Source organism: Cornus florida, unplaced genomic scaffold, assembly GCF_030987335.1.
Source record: "Cornus florida cultivar Cherokee Brave unplaced genomic scaffold, ASM3098733v1 CherokeeBrave_3.0.0_Hap2_Chr05, whole genome shotgun sequence".
Taxonomy (NCBI): Eukaryota; Viridiplantae; Streptophyta; class Magnoliopsida; order Cornales; family Cornaceae; genus Cornus; species Cornus florida.
Genome location: NW_026775575.1, coordinates 96574214 through 96594701, shown reverse-complemented (window position 1 = coordinate 96594701; position 20488 = coordinate 96574214). Strand labels below are relative to the sequence as shown.

Here is a 20488-nt window from a genome sequence, read left to right as displayed (position 1 = left end):
AATTTAAATATATATAGTTGTTTAAAAAAATGAAGGATAATGATGAAAATGTAAAAAAAATATACTTTGACTTGACTTTTTAAAGAGTACAATTATTTTAAGACATGTAAAAAGAGAGAAATGGACTACTGATAATAAAGGAGGGAGCATTATCAGCTATTTGAGGAGATGTACATTTAATGGTGTTTTATTATAGGAGGGAGGTTCTCGAATGAAGTTCCATAAGTAGGGTTCTGGGTCTGAACAGAACCTAACCAATCTTTTACGGTTCAGTTGCGTGTGCACCCTAGTTTCTCAGCTTATAACTTTAGTGCCATTAAACTTCTATTTAAGGCCAGCCGGCCAGAAGAATATACAAGTACTCCAGTTGTTTTAGTTACTTCAGTGCCACACCCAACAACCAAATATGTCTCCCTTCACATTTTCTGTTCTCTTGGTGCTCATCGGAGCTCTATGGTCATTCATCCATCTCCGCCTGGCCGCCTCATCACCACGGAACCACCAGAAACTACCACCAGGTCCCCGAGGCCTACCGGTCATCGGTAACCTCCATAGTTACACACACAACACTATACTATTTGGAAGAGAATAGAAATGGAGGAAAATATTTCTTATTTCACTTGATGGAAAATGAGTACAATGCATGGGTTTATATAGGCTTCAAAACATAAATGTAAATGAAACTTAAAACCCCACTAACATATCATTTAGTAGGCAAAACTCCCACTAACCCACTAACATGACCATTTACTAGTTGTAACTCTCATGCCCCCCACTAACTCCAATAAAAAACTCATATAAATGTAAAACACTAAATAAAATAAAGTTTAATTTCTAACACCCCCTCTTAAACTTGATTTTTTTTCAACTCCAAGCAAACTCCTAAACTTGTGAAAATCTGCAAACTTGAGGGGCTTGGTGAAAATATCCGCAACTTGATCTTGTGACTTGATGAACTTAAGCTCCACCTCCTTCTTAGTTATATATTCTCTAATGAAATGAAATCTTGTATCAATATGCTTGCTTCGTTCATGAAACACCGGATTCTTGGCCAAAGCAATTGCTGATTTGTTGTCCACAAAAATCTCCGTTGACTCTTCTTGTAGCATGTGTAATTCCTTCAACAAATTCCTCAACCAAATTACTTGACAGACACATGAAGTGGCTGCAACATATTCTGCTTCACAAGTTGAGAGGGTGACAATGGGTTGCTTCTTTGAACACCATGTAAAAGCAGTATTTCCCATGAAAAAACAATAGCCTGAAGTACTTTTTCTATCATCCAAATCTCCGGCCCAATCACTATCACAATAACCCACAAGCTTGAAATCATTAGAAAATGAATAGAATAACCCAAAATCAAGGGTACCTTTGATGTAACGAAGAATCCTCTTAGCCGCCTTGAAATGAGTTATGGTGGGTCTTTCCATAAACCGACTAACAAGCCCAACCGCAAATAATATGTCCGGCCTTGTGCATGTTAAGTATCTCAAGCTTCCAACAAGACTTTTGAAAAATGTTGGATCCACCGTTTCTCCATCTTCATCTCTTGACAATTTAATTCCAACTTCCATGGGCGTGTTCACCAATTTACAATCTTCCATCTTGAAATTCTTAAGAATTTTCTTAGCATAGCCTTCTTGGTGAATGAAAATTCCATCCTTCATTTGCTTGACCTCAATGCCAAGATAATAAGCCATGATGCCAATATCTGTCATCTCGAACTCTCGAGCCATAACCTTCTTGAAATCTTCAAACATTTTTGGATTGCTACCTGTGAAGATTAAATCATCCACATACAAGCAAACAAAAAATACATCTCCATTCTCACTTACTTTGGAGTAAAGAGCATGTTCATATGGGCACTTTGAAAAATTATTGTCTTGAAAATATTTGTCAATTCGCTTATTCCACGCTCTTGGTGCTTGCTTCAAGCCATATAAAGCCTTCTTCAATTTCAAGACTCTGTTTTCTTGCCCCTTTACAACATAGCCCATGGGTTGTTGAACATACACCTCTTCTTCAAGAAACCCATTCAAGAAAGCCGATTTCACATCCATTTGGTGGATTCTCCAATTGTTCTGGGCTGCCAAAGAAATTAACAATCTAATTGTTTCCAAACGAGCTACGGGTGCAAATACCTCATCATAGTCAATTCCAGGCTTTTGGTTGTACCCCTTGGCGACCAATCTTGCTTTATATTTTTCAACTTCACCATTTGCATTATGCTTTGCTTTATACACCCACTTGACACCAATTGCCTTTTGCTCTTTTGGAAGTGTAGCAAGCTCCCATGTGTCATTCTTCTCTATGGATTTAATTTCTTCATCCATAGCATTTCTCCATTTTTTGTCTTGTGCAGCCTCTTCAAATCCTACGGGTTCACAATCCGCAAAGAGACAAAAAAGTGTTAGATCACCTAACCTTTCCGTTACCTCATCTGTTTCGTCATATATGTCACGAAGACTCCTCATGCGAAGTGGTGGTGTGTCACTTGAACTTGATGATGATGGAATTGATTGATCTTGAATTGATGGCGGTGGAGGTGATGTTGGTGGAGAAATGGGCTGCTCCATGCCTTCATTTTCTTGCTCCTCATCTGAAATTGAAAAAATATTATAATCTTCATTTGGAGTGTTCCAATCCCATGTGGCTCCCTCTTCGAATTCAACATCTCTACTAATGACAATCTTCCCATTGCTTGGATTGTACAACTTGTAGCCTTTGGAATTTGCATCATAGCCAATGAACACCATTTTTTCACTTTTGTTGTCTAACTTGGTCCTCCTTTCATCCGGCACGTGCACATGGGCAATGCTCCCAAAAACCCGCAAATGAGAGACACTTGGCTTTCTTCCGCTCCATGTTTCTTGTGGTGTTTTGTTTTGTACACTTCTAGTAGGACACCGATTGGACAAGTACACCGCACAATCAACCGCTTCAGCCCAAAATTCTTTAGGCATTTCCTTACTTTTCAACATGCTTCGAGCCATATTGAGAATGATTCTGTTCTTCCTTTCTGCAATTCCATTTTGTTGGGGCGATCTCGGAACCGTTAAAGGATGGTAAATTCCATTTTCTTCACAAAATTTTTTGAAATTATTTGATGTGAATTCACCACCTCTATCGGATCGAAGAGCCTTTACATCATAGCCACTTTGTTTTTCAACAAGTGCTCTAAATTTTTTAAAAATTTCACACACCTCCGATTTTTGTTTAAGAAAATACACCCATGTTTTTCGGCTAAAATCATCAATGAATAATAAAAAATAATTATTCTTACCAAATGATGATGGAGAAATTGGACCACAAACATCCGAATGGATAAGTTGTAGTGGCGCCGTAGCTCTTGTGGTAGCTTCTTTAGGAAAACTTTTCCTTGATTGCTTTCCAACGAGACATCCTTCACATAATTGATTTGGATTGCTAATGAAAGGCAATCCCTTCACCATCTTCTTTTTGGCCAACAACTCTAATCCTCCAAAATTCAAGTGCCCAAATCTCAAGTGCCAAAGCCAAGTTAAATCATTAACACAAGCCTTCAAACATTTAGCCTCGTCGGCTTGAATATTTAGCAAAAACATCCGGTTCTTTGTCATTGGAACCTTGGCAATCAAATTACCCAATGGGTCTCTTATCGAAAGACTACAATCCTTCATGGATATATTGTAGCCTTTTTCTAAGAGTTGTCCCAAACTCAAAATATTGTTCTTCATATTAGGCACATAATAAACATTAGAGATAAATTGATGATGCCCATTTCTCAAACGAATCAATATTTTACCTTTCCCTCTTACCGGAATTTGTGATAAGTCTCCAAATGTTACCTTGCCATTTATTGATTCATCAATATCAACGAACTTCTCTTTGCTACCACACATATGATTGCTAGCACCGGTGTCAAGATACCACACATCTTCTTGATCACTCCTTTCACATTTGTATGCTAACAACAAAGTAGGCTCCACTTCTTCATCAACATAATTCGCCTTTTCTTCAACATCGTTAGCAACATTTCTACATTCCGAAGCATAATGACCATACTTTTGACAATTATAACATTGAATTTGAGACTTATCATACCTCCTTCCATATGACCTTGAGTAATTTCCTCTACCACGACCTCTTATTTGTTGTGAGTCATGGATTTTTTCTTCATTGTTGGTTGTGTGTTGACCGCTTCTTTCTCCTCTTCCACGGCCTCTTCCTCTTCCTCGGCCACGTGCATTTCCACGTCCTCGGCCCCTTTGATTTCCTCCATGTTTTTCGTCTCTTTCGTTCAACGAAAACTTTGTTTGTAGCACTTGCTCCAATGCTTCTTGTTTCTTCACCACCTTTTCTTCATGAGCTTGCAACGAACCCATGAGTTGATCAACAGTCATGGAATCCAAATCCTTTGACTCTTCAATGGCTACAACAATGTAGTTGAATTTGGAATCCAACGACCGAATGATCTTTTCAACGACCCTTGTATCAGTCATGGTGGTTTCGCCATATCTCCTTAGTTGATTTACAATAGCCAGGACCCTCGAAATATAATCTGAAATTGATTCAGATTCCTTCATATGCAATGCTTCAAATTCACCCCGTAACGTTTGGAGGCGAACCTTCTTCACTTTATCAACTCCTTGGAAGGAATTTTGAAGAATCTCCCATAGTTGCTTTGCATTTTCTGCACTAGCAACTCTTTGTAGCATTCCATCATCCAAACATTGATGGATGGTCATCACCGCCTTTTGGTCCTTCTTTCTCATGGCTTGTAAAACATCTTTTTCGGCTTGAGACAAAGTTGCCTCATCTTCTGGCTCATCATAACCTTTGGAAACAACTTCCCACACATCTTGTGCTCCCAAAATTGCCTTCATACGGATACACCAATTTTCATAGTTATCTTTGGTGAATCGAGGCATTTGAAATGGAACCGAATTGTTTGCCATTTCTTCTCTCTCTCACAAACTAGCTCTGATACCACTTTGTTGGAAATAGTGGCCTAGTTACACACACAACACTATACTATTTGGAAGAGAATAGAAATGGAGGAAAATATTTCTTATTTCACTTGATGGAAAATGAGTACAATGCATGGGTTTATATAGGCTTCAAAACATAAATGTAAATGAAACTTAAAACCCCACTAACATATCATTTAGTAGGCAAAACTCCCACTAACCCACTAACATGACCATTTAGTAGGCAAAACTCCCACTAACCCACTAACATGACCATTTACTAGTTGTAACTCTCATGCCCCCCACTAACTCCAATAAAAAACTCATATAAATGTAAAACACTAAATAAAATAAAGTTTAATTTCTAACAGAGTTAGCCAAAAAATATGGTCCCATCATGTCCATGCGGCTAGGCTCTGTGCTAACCATTGTAATCTCATCGCCCCAAGCTGCCGAGCTTATCCTCAAGACCCATGACACAGTGTTTGCTAGCCGGCCAAAAGTCCAAGTACCTAACCACTTTTCCTATGGTGGAAAGGGTGTGGTTTTCACCGAGCATGGTTCATATTGGCGCAACGTTAGGAAATTCTGTACACTGGAGCTTCTAAGTGTGACGAAGGTCGATTCGTTCGCGGGTGTCCGAAGGGAGAAGATAGAGTCAATGGTGCAATTAGTAATGGATGCAGCGAAAGCGAGTGAGGTTGTGGATTTGAGCAATAAGGTGGGCGAAGTGATTGAGGACATGACGTATAAGATGGTCGTTGGGTGCAGTAGAGATGATAGGTTTGATCTCAAGGGTATTGTTCACGAGGCCCTACACTTGGCAGGAGCTTTCAACCTGGCTGACTATATCCCTTTCCTTGGGGTACTTGACCTTCAGGTAAGTATATACTATACCTGTATATTTTTTCATGCTATATATATCGGAAGCCATGAATATTAAAAATTATCAAATACCAAAAATCAAATCACAAACAAATATTTTTAAATATTGAATAGACTGACTCTGACCTTAAAAGGATATAATCAAATCACAAAGAAATTTTTTTTTTTTTGCGGGGGGCACATTGGGTTGAAAACTTGTAGTCCCACCAGGCCACCTACCAAAAGAATTCTACCACGATGAGATTGAACTCATGTTAGTTATCATAAACTATCTTTTAATAATTAATTTTATTGTACATTCAAGTCAAATCATCATGCAATCCATATTAAAATGGTCTGCTTTTAAAAGTTGATAGTTTAATTTTATCAAATTAAGATGGATGTAAAATATTTTTTTATGTAAAATATTTTTTTATTTTTATTTCTTTGATATTTGAAAAATGTATCCAATAAAATTGAGGTCGAACTTATCGGACGAAACATGTAAAATAAGTTATCCAAAGATAAATTATTTTTATTAAATTTTAATATTTTTTTTCGTAAATGTATTACTACCACATCCGACATCAAAAAATAAATATTTTTTAAAAAATATTTAACGTAGAGCCTAAATCAAAATAATTTGACATTAATCACAACTTTAATAACTGACGGCACATGAAAAATATAAGAAAAATGATATTAGCAGAGGGGTCGTCGGTGGGATAAACAGCACTATTAGTCTCTGCAGACTTCTCGGCGACCGAAAATTGAAGGTCGTCGGTGAAAAAAAAATTGCCAATCGACTCTGTTCCTCTCTGCGCAAACAACTCTGTTCCGAGAGAGAGATTGTTGAGGCGATCCGAATGACAACAAAGATGAGAAGAATGGAGAACCGAGGCCCCTAAACAGCGAACCCCCAAACTAAAAACAACCAACAACAAGTGATGGCTCCGCCGATACACGGCCATCTGAAATATCAAGATGGGAAAAGAAAAAAAATCTGATGGCAGTTTAACACAGCAAAATCTCTGCACCTCTTCAACCAAATCAAGCCCACAAGTTAGTCCACCGAAAACCCTTTTCTTTTTTTAGTTGTTTGGCGGCCTTACCGGCTTTATTGAAGATAAGAAAGAAAGTTGCTCACGTGCACTACTACGTCTATTCTACCAAACCAATCGGCCAAAACCATCGGCATATGTCAGAGACCAAGGCTTTAAATTAGCCAGCTAGTATCTCCTCTCTCTTTGAATTAAGTTAAGGTACCAGGATATATATATTATACGGAGTACTTCTTTTTGCACTGACGTTACTTCTATATTATCGTATCAAAAATAGAAAAACAAAACGTTACTTTCCTATCACAATCCTAACCTATGGTCAAAAAGAAAGAATAAATACAAAGAAATTATTTAAAGGGGAACAGTGTTACCATCAACATCATTTGTTTATATTTTTTTTGTCTATTCATGTTTGTGGATATTTATGTATGTGTTCTACCATATACTATATAGGTATTTTATCATATATTATGTTTTATCCGGATATGCATGATTCGAATAAGCACTATGTATGCATATAATATAATACAGTAGCATGGAGGCAAGTATTGTCGTAAATCCAATGCAAGCTTATAAAATCATGTTAATTTCAATAATGTTATCTATTTATTTTCTTTTTCTTAAAAATAATGAAAGAAAATATAATGTTTAAATGATATTTTCGTAATTTCGAAACTGTCATCAACAATTAAAAGAAAAAAATTATTATTTCATTCATGGCCCATTTACTTTGATTTGATTGTTATCATTTTTTTATTTTTTATTTTTTTAAACAGTAAAACAATATATATATATATATATATATATATATATATATATATTGAGTAGTCAATTTACAGTGTGGCATAGACCCGCCCAACATCAATTTACAGTGTGGCAGCCTAAGAGAGAATAAAATTTCAAGCCTAAGAAGAGGCCCACAAGATATCCCTAACCTTATTAATTACCCAAAGTCATTCATCGTAATAACAAATAGCCGTTGTTAACTGTTGGGAGACATTTAACAATGGATATCCTCATTTGCGGTGAGATTTCAGGCAATCAAAGTCTTATTTTCTTCCCTCTAATAATATTATGATTTTTTTTTTTTTCCCTATCTATCCAAATATGAATAGAGATTATTGTTATCATTTTTTTTTTTTTTCTTTCATAATTAATACTATTCACTCATTTATTTTCTCTACTGTTTATCCAAATGGAGTCTAAGAATATGAGAGAGAGCATTAATCTTTTTGTTATATTTTGGAGTATTAAATTGGTGGCTCCTCCGATTTCAAATTCAATGCGTCAATTCGATACTTTCAAACACAACATTCAAGGACCTGAGAGGCAATAGTTTATCTCGCAATGAATGTCAGTAGTTCGAGTCTGTTTATCTCTGACTCATGAACTTAGTCTATACAAATTAAGCTTTAAATTAATTTAAGTATTAAATTTTCCCATATATAAGTGTTAGTTGCTTCTTCAATCTCCATTCACAGTGATCTGTCAGTATGTCATACTTTTCTTCTATCAAATTGTCACTCAATTAAGCATATGGAGCCAAATCTTGTTTGCACAACTATTCTAATGGCCTTTGTATACATGTCATAATATTCTACAAAATTAAATATAAACCAATTGGCAACAATATATTGTTCTAACATTAATTAATTTATGATTATAAAAATGTAAATGTCATTAATTTCATGAACGTCCTTCAGGGGTTGACTCGACGCCTAAAGGCAACCAGCAGTGCCATTGACAAATTCTTGGAGGTCATTATTAATGACCATGTTGAAGAAGCGGCTAGAAATGGGCAACAAAGGCATGACAAAAACTTCATCCATATAATGCTATCATTAATGATGAACCAGTCTGCATCAACTACCCACGACAAGCTATCGTTCATGATTAATCGGACGAATATAAAAGCAATCGTATTGGACGTGATCGCAGCAGCTATTGACACGTCAACTATAGCCATAGAGTGGGCCCTCTCCGAGCTCATTAAGCATCCGAGGGTGATGAGCCGGCTCCAAGAAGAGCTCAAGAGTGTTGTTGGAATGCGTCAAATGGTGGAAGAGACAGATTTGGCCAAGTTTAATTACCTAGACATGGTAATTAAAGAGACTTTGAGACTACATCCAGTTGGGCCATTACTGATTCCTCGTGAGTCCATAGAGGACATTGTGATAGATGGATATTACATTCCTAAGAAATCACAAATTATAGTGAATGCTTGGGCGTTGGGACATGATCCTAATGTGTGGTCCGATAATGTAGATGATTTCTTTCCTGAGAGGTTTATTGGAAGCAACATAGACCTCCGAGGACGTAATTTTCAACTTTTACCATTTGGGTCAGGTCGGAGAGGATGTCCAGGAATGCATTTAGGATTAACGACCATTCGATTAATGGTGGCTCAATTAGTGCATTGCTTCGACTGGAAGTTGCCTGATGGCATGTCATGCAGTGAGTTGGACATGAATGAAAAGTTTGATCTCGCAATGCCAAAAGCCAAACACTTGCTCGCCGTGCCAACGTATCGCCTCGGTGACAAAAGCTTATGAATAAGTACACCTTATGTGAAGTGAATTATCCTTATTTCAGGCTATTGCTACTATGCATCTAGATTGGCTTGGTTACAAGTTGCAATCATAATTAAATAAAGTCACCATATGTGTTTGTTTATACGTGTGTATACTATATACAATGTTGTTTGTTTATATATTATATGTGATGGCCCTGTTCCATCAACGTGGGGGAATACACCACTTTTCAACATTCTAAGGTTACATCCTCTTTTGTGCCCTTGTCAAAGGCAATTAGGAATTGGTCACTTGTGCGTGAAGGACAAGCTATGCTTTTAGGGCTCTTATTAGTTCACGTAGCCCTAGCTCTCTGCCTTTACAGGCTTTGGCAATCCACTTGGTTAGTGCACCAATTTATAGGATTGCCTTTTCATGTTATATTGTGGGATTTGCTTAGTGGTACTTTTGATAAGTTTGTTTGTGGCCTGGTAACCGCCTTGCCTTAGAAAGGGTTGATTCATGTATTGTTTTTATGTTTTCATAATATGTTCAATGTTTGTTAGGGTAAATATATATATATATATATATATATATATATATATATATATATATATATATAATTTAACCACGTGCAGAAAGAAACCAATTATTTGTGCACTTGTATGGAAAAATTACATGATTCTTTTAAGGGATTAAGGGAGTTAAGGCCCACGGGCTCGTGCCACTTGGATTTTCTCCCTCTCTTATATTATATTATATTATATTATATTATATTATATATATATATATATATATATATTGTAAAAATATGAAAAGTGCTTCCCTAAATTTCTCATTTCATCGTAGAATTTTATGTATGTTTTTTTTATTTATTTTTTTCTCTTAAATTGTTTCTTTAATACGCATATTCTATATCTATAAATTAATTTCATCCCAAAAATATCACTCTCTTTCTCGATCTCTATATATACTCGTAAACATTGACTTAAATACATGTTTAGCTGGGCTTCCTCTAGGCTCAAAACGGACTTCCAAGCCCAGGAAGCCCTTTGTCAATTATAATGAGTGTTTGGTAAAAATCCTGAAACGGAACGGACTTTTAAAAATATTTAATGGTTTAGAAGCCCGTTTGAAAGAAGTTAGGAAAACCTACTTTCAAATTCACTTCCCACAAGTGGAACACTTTTTAAGTAAAATCTCTATCTTGTCCATTATTTAAACCTATTTTTCAATTCAATTGCAAAATTCTTTTTTTCTTTAAATCCATCATGCCACTCGTTCTCCTTCCATACGCCATCTGAATTTTCAGCTATATCCATTTGTTCGATTGGTTATTTCCTCATATCTCGTCTGTATTTTTTACCATGATCTGACTCATATCCTCCTTTGACACCTGAATTTACAAATCTCTATTGAAAGGGTAAACTACATGTTACTCCTACTCACAATTCTCTTCGATTAGCAAAAGTGGCGATTGCAAAAAAAATCGCCGACGAACCCCTTATATTTTACAGGCTATTATTAACTAATATGTCTTCATATACGAGCATTTGTAACATAAAGTGGGTCTATAGAACAATAAATATATATATGTGTGTGTGTGTGTGTGTGTGGAAATTAAAGTCATGGGTTTTGGGAGGGAGGACTCTTGTTACGTATATCAAGGTGAATGAAGTCAACAAAATGCCACTTCTAATTCCCTGTTGGCTTGCACTCAGACTCATAACTCAACCTATTATGTATTTGTAATGCAACCTTTATAAGAAGGTGAATTTCTAAATAATCTATTGATCTAATGCACCATTATTAAGGATGAAATCCATGATCAAATCTTGAGTAGGGGTAAAAATGGGTCTACAATTTTACTGTAATTGGTTTATATGTTAATGGTTCTTTTAAAAATTGTAATGGAGATGAAATTCATAGTACACAAACTTGCTGTTTTTGCTGCATTCTCATTTTAATCAACTAATCTTGCTGTTTTGCTGCATTCTCATGTCGTAAGGTAGTATATTTTGTTTATAAAAAATTTAATTTGGTATTTTTTTCGACCTTCGTCAAAGACGATGGAGAGGGGTTTGAATGGGGGTATTAAGGAGATCGGTTTGAATGGAAATGGTATATATGAGATGTAAAATTGTCAAACAAAAATTTAGTTAATAGTAAAATGACTCTTAAAAAGTACACTCACCGAACAACTTTTTATTGTAAATTTATTGTCCTGATAAGGTAGGACCCAAGCATTACTCTAGCAAAATTCTTGTTGAAAGGAATTATCAACAAAAGGACTTCTGGTGTTGAGAAGTTTCCCCAAACACAACCATTGTAAATATATGTTTATGGTGTATAATACTACAATGTGCCCCTTTGAACCTAGCCCCATCTCTGATTCTTATTGAGGTTGATAAGAATACAAGGACCACTTTAACATATATAAGTTGAGGCCTGTTACAGTATAAGTGGCCTTGGATAGAACTTAATGGAAATAAGAATTAATGTAGCTAATTCCAAATAGTTGGCACACAAAATTTTATTGTAGTCCGACTCTTTAGATTCAAAAGTTATAATTTGAGAAGCAAGGACACTTTTATGAAGTACCATGTTCATGTCTAATATCGTATCAAACACGGACACTCCATTGACTCTTTTAGACACGTGTCCGACACTTCATGATCATGTTCATTATTTTAAAATAAATTTTATTATTTCAAACACTTAATTGACACATGCGGAACACTTCGTTAATACATTTTGAACACCATACCAACGTTTCTTACACTCTTCATTTTATATAAAACAAACACAAATGCAAGAATTTTCAAAGGTCATAGAGCTTCCCAGAGGGTGGTCTGTGCTAAGGTATGCTCTACCATTGCTGCCATTTTGAAGCTTTACTGTTTGTAATACCCCTAATTTCAAAAGGATAGTCCTGGTATTTTCTTTATTGTTTAAATATTTTCTTTATTGTTTAAATTTCAATTTTTATTGTTTAAGTGTATATATGTTTATTTAATTGATTTAGTTGTAGTTAATTTATTTAATTGTTTTACTTATTGATTTAATTGTATTAATTATTTAATTGTTTTGTTTTAATTAGTTGTTTTAATTATTGCTTTAATGGTATGAATTTATTTAATTAAATTTAATTAGTTTTAACGTGACTGTAGGATTGGTTGCATATATAGGTTACACAATTTATAGCCGACATTGATATTAACCTAGATTTTTCTGTGGGCCAAGTTTCAGTTTAGGGTTTGGTTGGGCTTAGGTTTAAGGGTGGCCTATAAATACATGTAGTACGTTCTTATTAGGGTTTTAGAACCTTATTCATGGCATACAGAGAACGGAGAGACGTGTAGAGGAATCTGGGATAAAACGGAGAGGGAAAACCAAAGGATCGCCGGAAAAGCTTAGGAGAAAGACATTGAGATTTTTGAACCAAATCTCACAGGCGAGTTTGATAACTAACTCTAACTCTTTGGCCTGTGTTCTTTGCATCCATAATTCAGTCCCAGGATGAAATAAAGTTAAATTAAAACAGTATGGGTTCTTGTATGTATTTTCTATTCGCTTTGAAACTGTTTTTGCTTGATTCTCGTTCTAATTGAATTTGATTAAAAAGTAATGGATTTAATTAACTCTGGAACACACTAGGGTTTAGTTTTAATCAGTAAAAAACTTGGTTTGGAGGAACAAAGTTGCCGGACATCGCTAGAGTTGGAGAAGATAATGCAACAGGGGAAGAGTTTGCTCTATTTTGAGAAGAGCAGGCTCACCAAAGTGCAAAGTAGGCTCCACCATGTGTGGAGCCGGCTCTTAAGGCCTTGGAGGCGGCTCCTCCATTATTGGAGGCAGCTCCCTCTTTGAGGGAGCCGGTTCCTTCAAAGGTTTTTCAGTTTTTTTATTTTTCTGCGAACCTAGGCTGCTGTGATTGAATTTTTAAAGTTCCAGGCTGAAACAGGAGTTGTTCTTGGGGTGTTCAGTAAGGTATAAACCTTGTTAAATTTTCAAAAGGTCTGGTAATTCATAAAATACCATAAGAAGCTAAAATAGGGACACGGTCTGAAACTCTTAGGGAAGTTTTCAGGTTTACTTCGATATAGATGATTCAAATTGCTTAATTTAAAATTAGCAATTGAATTTGGAATTTTATATTTATATCATGTAACAGTGGTATGGGATTAAGCATGTCAACTTACACAAATGCTGTTATTGCTTAATAAGAAATTAGTTGATGTTTACAAAGAATTGTTTATATCAACTTACTGGATGTTGTGGTGTGTTTACAAGTAAGCATGTTAATTCTGATATTATTATTGTTATGTTTATTGTGGGTTACAGGATGGTTATATTTGGTCTCTGCATTTTAAATTGCTAGAGAATCATGTACTAGTTGTATTGAACAAGCATGTTATATACGCATTCTTGTTATACTCGTATTGGATATGTTGATATTGATATGTTTACTGTCATTTTATTATCAACACTGGATGGATGGTTTGTATGCACCGGTATGGGACGGTGACATACTAGGGGGATTAGCTCAAAAACGCTAAGTCCTACCTACTCTGGATTAAGAATTGGATTAGCTAAAAGTTAAGTCCTATTGATTGTAGTGTCATGACAACGACTAGTTGAACGGCACTACTAGGATACAGGATGGATTTTAAATATATCATTCTGGTACCTCGATATGAGCTTGAGTCTTAAGATCGACGGTTAGGGAGCATATATGCATTGGGATGCATAGTTGGCTACGATGGTTGGAGGTGTACCCTGTTTAGGTTTAGGTACACATGCCCACTTCGTGTGCGTTTTAGCATGTTACCTCTATTCAGGTTGAGACCGGCCTGTAGTCCAGTGAGAGTCATGTAGTGTGAATATATATATATATATCTACGGACTATTTAGTTATTATTGGATTGGTTAGGATGTACATGTGTATCGGGTCTCTGCTTGGATTGTAGTAGTATAGAACTTGCGCGTGGGCCTGACCCACTTCTATTTTTTCAGGTACACGACAGTTCCAGACTTAGACGTGTTCGTGCTGAGCAGAGGTTTCTACTCACTCTACTGACGACGTAGGACTAGGGGTGAGTAAATAATCCGTCAATCCGGTCCAAACCAATCCGATCCGTGTGGTTCGGTTCGGTTTTTAGATCTCATGGTTCGGTGATGGTTTAGAAAATTTGCAATCCGGTATTCGCGGTTCGGTTAACGGATTGGACCATGAAAAAACTGATCCGAGCCATTAACCGATTCGATTCGAACCGTTACCAATCCGAACCGAACCTTTAAATAAATAATATATTATATATATATATATATACACACAATATTGAATATACCGTTTTTTTTTTTTTTTTTGTTTATTCTTTATTCTTTATTCTTTTAACCTAACCCTAGACCCCAAATACATCTCTTATCTCTTTTCAGTCGCGCCTCCCTCACTCCCTCAGCCTTCTTCTCTTCAGTCTTCTCTCTTCACCCTCTTCTCTAGTTCTCTTTGCCTCTGTCTTCCTCCTATCGCCTCACAATAGCCTCTCAATCCCAACACCTCTCAATCCATCGTTCACCCGATTCGAAACAATGGCGACCTCTGCGTCTACCTCTTTTCCAGTGATGGAGAAAAAAACCAATTTTCTGCTTTCTATTTTTTTTTCAATTGCTCAATTTTGATACAAAGATTAGCACTTAAAGTCTTAAATAATTTCAATTTCTTAAAAAAAAACTGACCAGTCTCTTTTAGTTGTTTGTTAATCTTAGAGTTTATTTTCGACTAAGTTGAATCCATTTATCTGATTCCAACAATCTATTCACGTGATTGAATCTACAGGCCTTCGTCATCTGTGTATATATACACACACAAATGTGATTGGATCGGATCTGATCTGGTAGGCTGAATCAACGGTTTAGAAGGCGTCAACAACGATCTCGACTGCAGTAGTGTGAGTCTATGAAGAAGAAAAAGAAGAAGAGCCAAACCACCAGAGATCAAGCTCAAAACCCTAACAACAATCTGTGGAAATCGGACCGATCCGATCCGTTACTTCACGGTTCGGTTTGGTTCGGATTGAAGGCCCCCACAGATCGGTTCGGTTTCAATTTACACCAATCCGTGAGGACCGGTTCGGCTTGATCTTTACTCCCAAACCGAACCGTGATCAAGCTTACGTAGGACTTCTCTCCATAGCTTACTTCTGGATGTTCTATCAGTTATTTTTATTACAGTTTGGTTATTATTATGGGTCCACTAGAGATGAATTATCGAGTTGTTTAATCTATTGGAGGTTTTGGATTATTGGGATTTAAGTATTTATCTTTAAAGGATTTTATTTTAGTCTCTTTCCGCTTTTAGTATTTATTCTTATTTCATTTTGTCATCTGTGTTCGTTTTTAAAATATTAATTGTTTGATATTCCCTTGAGTTTGGGCCTAGGCCTTATCAACCTGTGTCTCGGATCCAAGGAGTATCACACTGTCTTCGGGATTGCCCTTCCTCTAGGTCAATCCTCATGGAGTGGAACATCTCCCCATCTGCTTGTAGACCCCCTCCTCGTCCTCCAGATTGAGTTTTTGGCGGCTTGCTTGAAGCCTCCAGAATGAATTTTGGCATCCATTAATGGCTACATGCCGTTACTGGTAGTTACTCCCATTTTTTTGGGGTTGGATTTGTATCCGAGTGTGGGCTGTTGTTTTCTAGCCCTTGTTGCAAGCTTTGGGCTTCACTTGTTATTATTTTATTTGGGCCTAAGGCCCTCCTACAATTATTATTTAATCTATAAAAATTGTTTTAATTTTTTAAAAAATACATTAAGGCATCTCCAATAGGGCTGCCATATGGGCTGCCGATTCAAAATATAATAAATGGGTCAAAATTAAGTTCTTAAATGGGCTGCTATAATGGCTGCCAAAATTTACCTATGCCATTTCTTGAGCCAAATCTAACAAAACATATAGCAATAGCTATTTCTGTATCTTTCTTGCTCTGTCCGCTGTTGGCGTGCCTTTGGGGTTTTTGAGCTTTGTTCTTTCAACTGCTCTGTGGGCGGGTTCCTCTTTCCTCAATCCTATCGGTCTCTCTATTTTTCGTTGCCCGGTCGTCTCTCTCTGGCTCTTATCCATCTGCAACGACCTCTCTCTCCCTCCCTCCCTCTCATCTGTAACGACAGCGATTATCGACGGTGGCCTGGTAAATTCTCAGATATGTATTTTCTCTTCCCCTTTCATCCTCATATATGTATGTGTGTGTGTGTGTATGTGTGTGTGTGTATATATATATATATATATATATATATATATATATATATATCTTATCAGATCTGTAAATTTTGTTGGAAAAACTCAAAATTTTTATGATTCGTTGTGATACCCCCTAATTTTGGAATACGGGTTGATCAAGTCCGCGCACAAAATCAGGGAATATCAAAATAATTAAAGTATTTAAATAAGCACAGATTACAAAATGAAACAAAAAATAAAATAAAACGCTGAAGAAACTAATAAATAATAAATCCCTTAATAACTTCCAAACGGTTACAACTCGGGAATCTTGTAACTCAAGGACCCCTTAACCAAAAATCCATAATCCAGAAGTTCATTATTAAATACTAATAACAAAAGAAGAAATAATAATATCCTACTTTTAAATAAATCAGAATAGTGGATAAGTCCTCCAGTTGCGGATCCTCAACCTTAAGACTTGAACTTCTAATAACCTGAAAAATAAATCGTAGGTTAAACCCTACGAGCAAGCTCTCTCTACCAAGTCTCTGAAAATCAATAAATAGATCATATCTACCAAAACCATTCCTAATAAAGCTTTTAACTTTAATATACGATGCTATAAATATATATAAACACTTATATATAAAATATCATAAACCTATATGTTAATAAGTTCATTGAATTGTCAAAACCATTTACTAATGATTAATTATTAATCATACGTAGACCAAACCCCCATTTATAAGGTTCATAAAAAAATAAACTCCACTCACCTTAATTCTATCCTAAATATCAATTTAATCATTAAAATAATAAGTTGCAATTTAAGGAACAATCCAATAAATCCAAAACCCAATAATACTGTTGATTGTTTAAATTACATACCATAATTTAGGTTTTGACAAATTATCCATGTCTCCACCAATACTATTTTATTAATATATAAAATAATACATTAACCGGTACATACTAGATTATTCTAATCATCATCTAACCTATACATACAATAACCTTAGATGCAATTTTAATCATCTAAACACATAGCAATATAATTATGCACCGGCAAATCAACCATGCCATTATAAATATATTTATTTATATATTAGCAATTCAACCATGCTTCCTTAAGTATATTTCCTTATACAATTCATTAGCAACTCAACCATGCTTCCCATAAATGAAATTTATTCCTAAATTTCCTCATTTGGCAACTCATCCATGCCTACAATTCAACCATGTACCAACCTTTAAAACCAATTAAACCTTAAATCAAATCATACATAGGCATTCAATGCATAGTAAAAGTATATAATTAATTTAACAACCAGCCTATCCCGATATACCAATTAAATAAGAATTATTAATATTAATTATCCTAAGTGTTATACATATACACATATATTTTCTAATATATACGTGTATAATACATTCCACAATATATACATACATACATACCTATATGTATGTATAACACTACTTCCTACCATACTAATAAGAAATTAAATAACCATATATACTCATATATAATTAAATATATGTGTATATATATATATACTTCCTTCTGTAATAAATCATTAATTTGTTATACTTACACAAATTAAAGGCTACTAAATATTTTAGTAACACTGTATGGCTCTTAGAACACCTCGAACTCCCCTTCTAAAGGTGAATTTCAACACTAACAACCTTAAAATCAATTCAAAGACCTTGCTAGACCCCACAAGAACATTCCGGGACCCAGCACGCCTCCACACGCGCCACCACATGCCCCCACACGCGCCCAAACACACTGCACGCGCCACCACAAGCTGGCAGGTATCTTCACGCACCCCCACGTGCGGTACACGCTCCACCACACGCCTGTTCTTCATTCTGGATGACGTGACTGCTTCTGGTTGGTTAGAAATCCGGACTTGGGTAAGCTGCGTCACACTGGATTAATTTTATGTTGCCTGGCCTAAGTCAACGGTCCAGATCCACACACACACTGAACTCCATGCGCCGCGATGCATCGGATCTATTCTTTGTTGACCAAATCCATCCAAGGGCCTAGATCAGTGTGTACACCTTCTACCCATGTATACACCCACACTGGATAATCCGGAAATCATCAGGACCATCCTAAGGTCCTGATTTGAGGCGCACCGAGGTGCTGCGCTCCGCGACTCACCGAATCAAAGTGCCTTATTTATTGCGCCGATTTCTTTAACCCTCCAGTGCATATATATGTACAATATATATATACAAATTATATAAAATAAATTCTAAAAAACATAAAATAATTCCAAAAAATCTTCATAAAATCCTAGAAAATTTTAGAAAAATCCCAAAAGCTTAATTTAATTATTTTGGGCCCACTTGAACATATATATCTAAATTTAGACCTATTTAATTTAATTAATCATGCTTCACAAGGTTAAAGCAATCTATGAAAATTTTTAAAAAATAAAATTTAATTAACCAACCTCACAAACAAGATTTAAAATTATCAAAACTATTCATACATCTATTCGCATGTTTAAATCTAAAATTTTGTAAAGAATAAACATGTTCTTCTAATCCGATTAATAATTTATTTTTAATTAACACAATAAACATATAATTTTAATACTCGAGGTGATAGGTTTATGAATTTTAAGAGGAGAAGTAAAGAAGAACTTGCCTTTCTTTTCCAAATCTGATCTCCTATTTTTTTGATCCGGCCCCCTTTTCGTTAGCCCTTTTTCTTCTCTCTCTGACTCTCTCTTATTTTTCTAATGTGAAAACTTTTCACAATAAAACATTATGTGTATATTTATACACATAACCCTAATCCTATTACTAGTATGACTATTGAATAAATAATAATCATCCTTTAATAATATAAATATATATACACATATATTATGTTATATATATATATATATATATATATATATATATATATATATACATACATATATACAAATACACATATATTATATTTAATATATATGTATACTTCCTTCTTTAAATAATTAAATCATATGCACATTTATCCATAAATATATATAATATATAATTATATATCCTTCCATAATAATAATTAATTAATTATATTTATATAATTAATTAATTAACCTCAAATAATAATAATAATAATTATATTTATGCACAACAACATCCTTTAAATAACCTCATAACCATGGGTCTCTAATTAATTACCCAACAAGGCTTCATCCAAGCCCAATACCACATCCTTTGGTCCAATTTCCCCTAAGCCCATTCCAATTAATTTAAATAAATAAAATAATTACTCAACCACTTAAAGTATTGAAAACTAATTACACGAAACACATTAACAAACATGAAGTTACAACTAATTCACACCATATCAAGAAAATCAACACGCCAACAATCAAAATATATAATCACGAAATATAATTTAATTAAAATAAGATAATTTATCTACGCCAATAATAAATAAATCCAAACAAATCCTTTAAAAATAAAATAATAGTAATTAATTCCATTTAATAAATCCTTTGAAATATCGGGGTATTACATTCGTCTCTTTGTTTTTCTCGAAAATTTCATTACCCAACTTGTTCTTCAATCTGGGGTTTGCTCACACTTGTTAGTCATTATGTGTTTCGAATTTAGATGTTATTTATTTTGATGAATCTTTGAGATTTTTGTACACACTTAAAAAGTGAACTACTAATGAAGTGTTCTGTAACTATAATTAGATTCCATTTTGTTTCCGATGGTACTATTAGATCTAGGTTTGATATATTTATATCTCTAATAATGATACTCCTGTTATTTTTTATCATCAAATTGTTGGTAATTGATCTGCAGAGTATAACTTGTTTATTATTACATAAATGGTTACCAGAAAAAGACCATAAATTTT

At 35.0% G+C, this 20488-nt stretch overlaps 1 protein-coding gene across 1 annotated transcript; it reads left to right on the top strand.

The window, feature by feature from the left end:
- The first annotated feature begins 188 nt into the window (after positions 1 to 188).
- Positions 189 to 9589, top strand: LOC132307795 (cytochrome P450 CYP736A12-like). The gene is made up of 5 exons (XM_059805660.1): positions 189 to 554; positions 2481 to 2485; positions 4784 to 4813; positions 5323 to 5829; positions 8578 to 9589. Exons 1-5 carry the CDS (start codon positions 407 to 409, stop codon positions 9424 to 9426), a joined length of 1539 nt encoding a protein of 512 aa, XP_059661643.1. The 5' UTR covers positions 189 to 406; the 3' UTR covers positions 9427 to 9589.
- The last annotated feature ends 10899 nt before the right edge of the window (positions 9590 to 20488 follow it).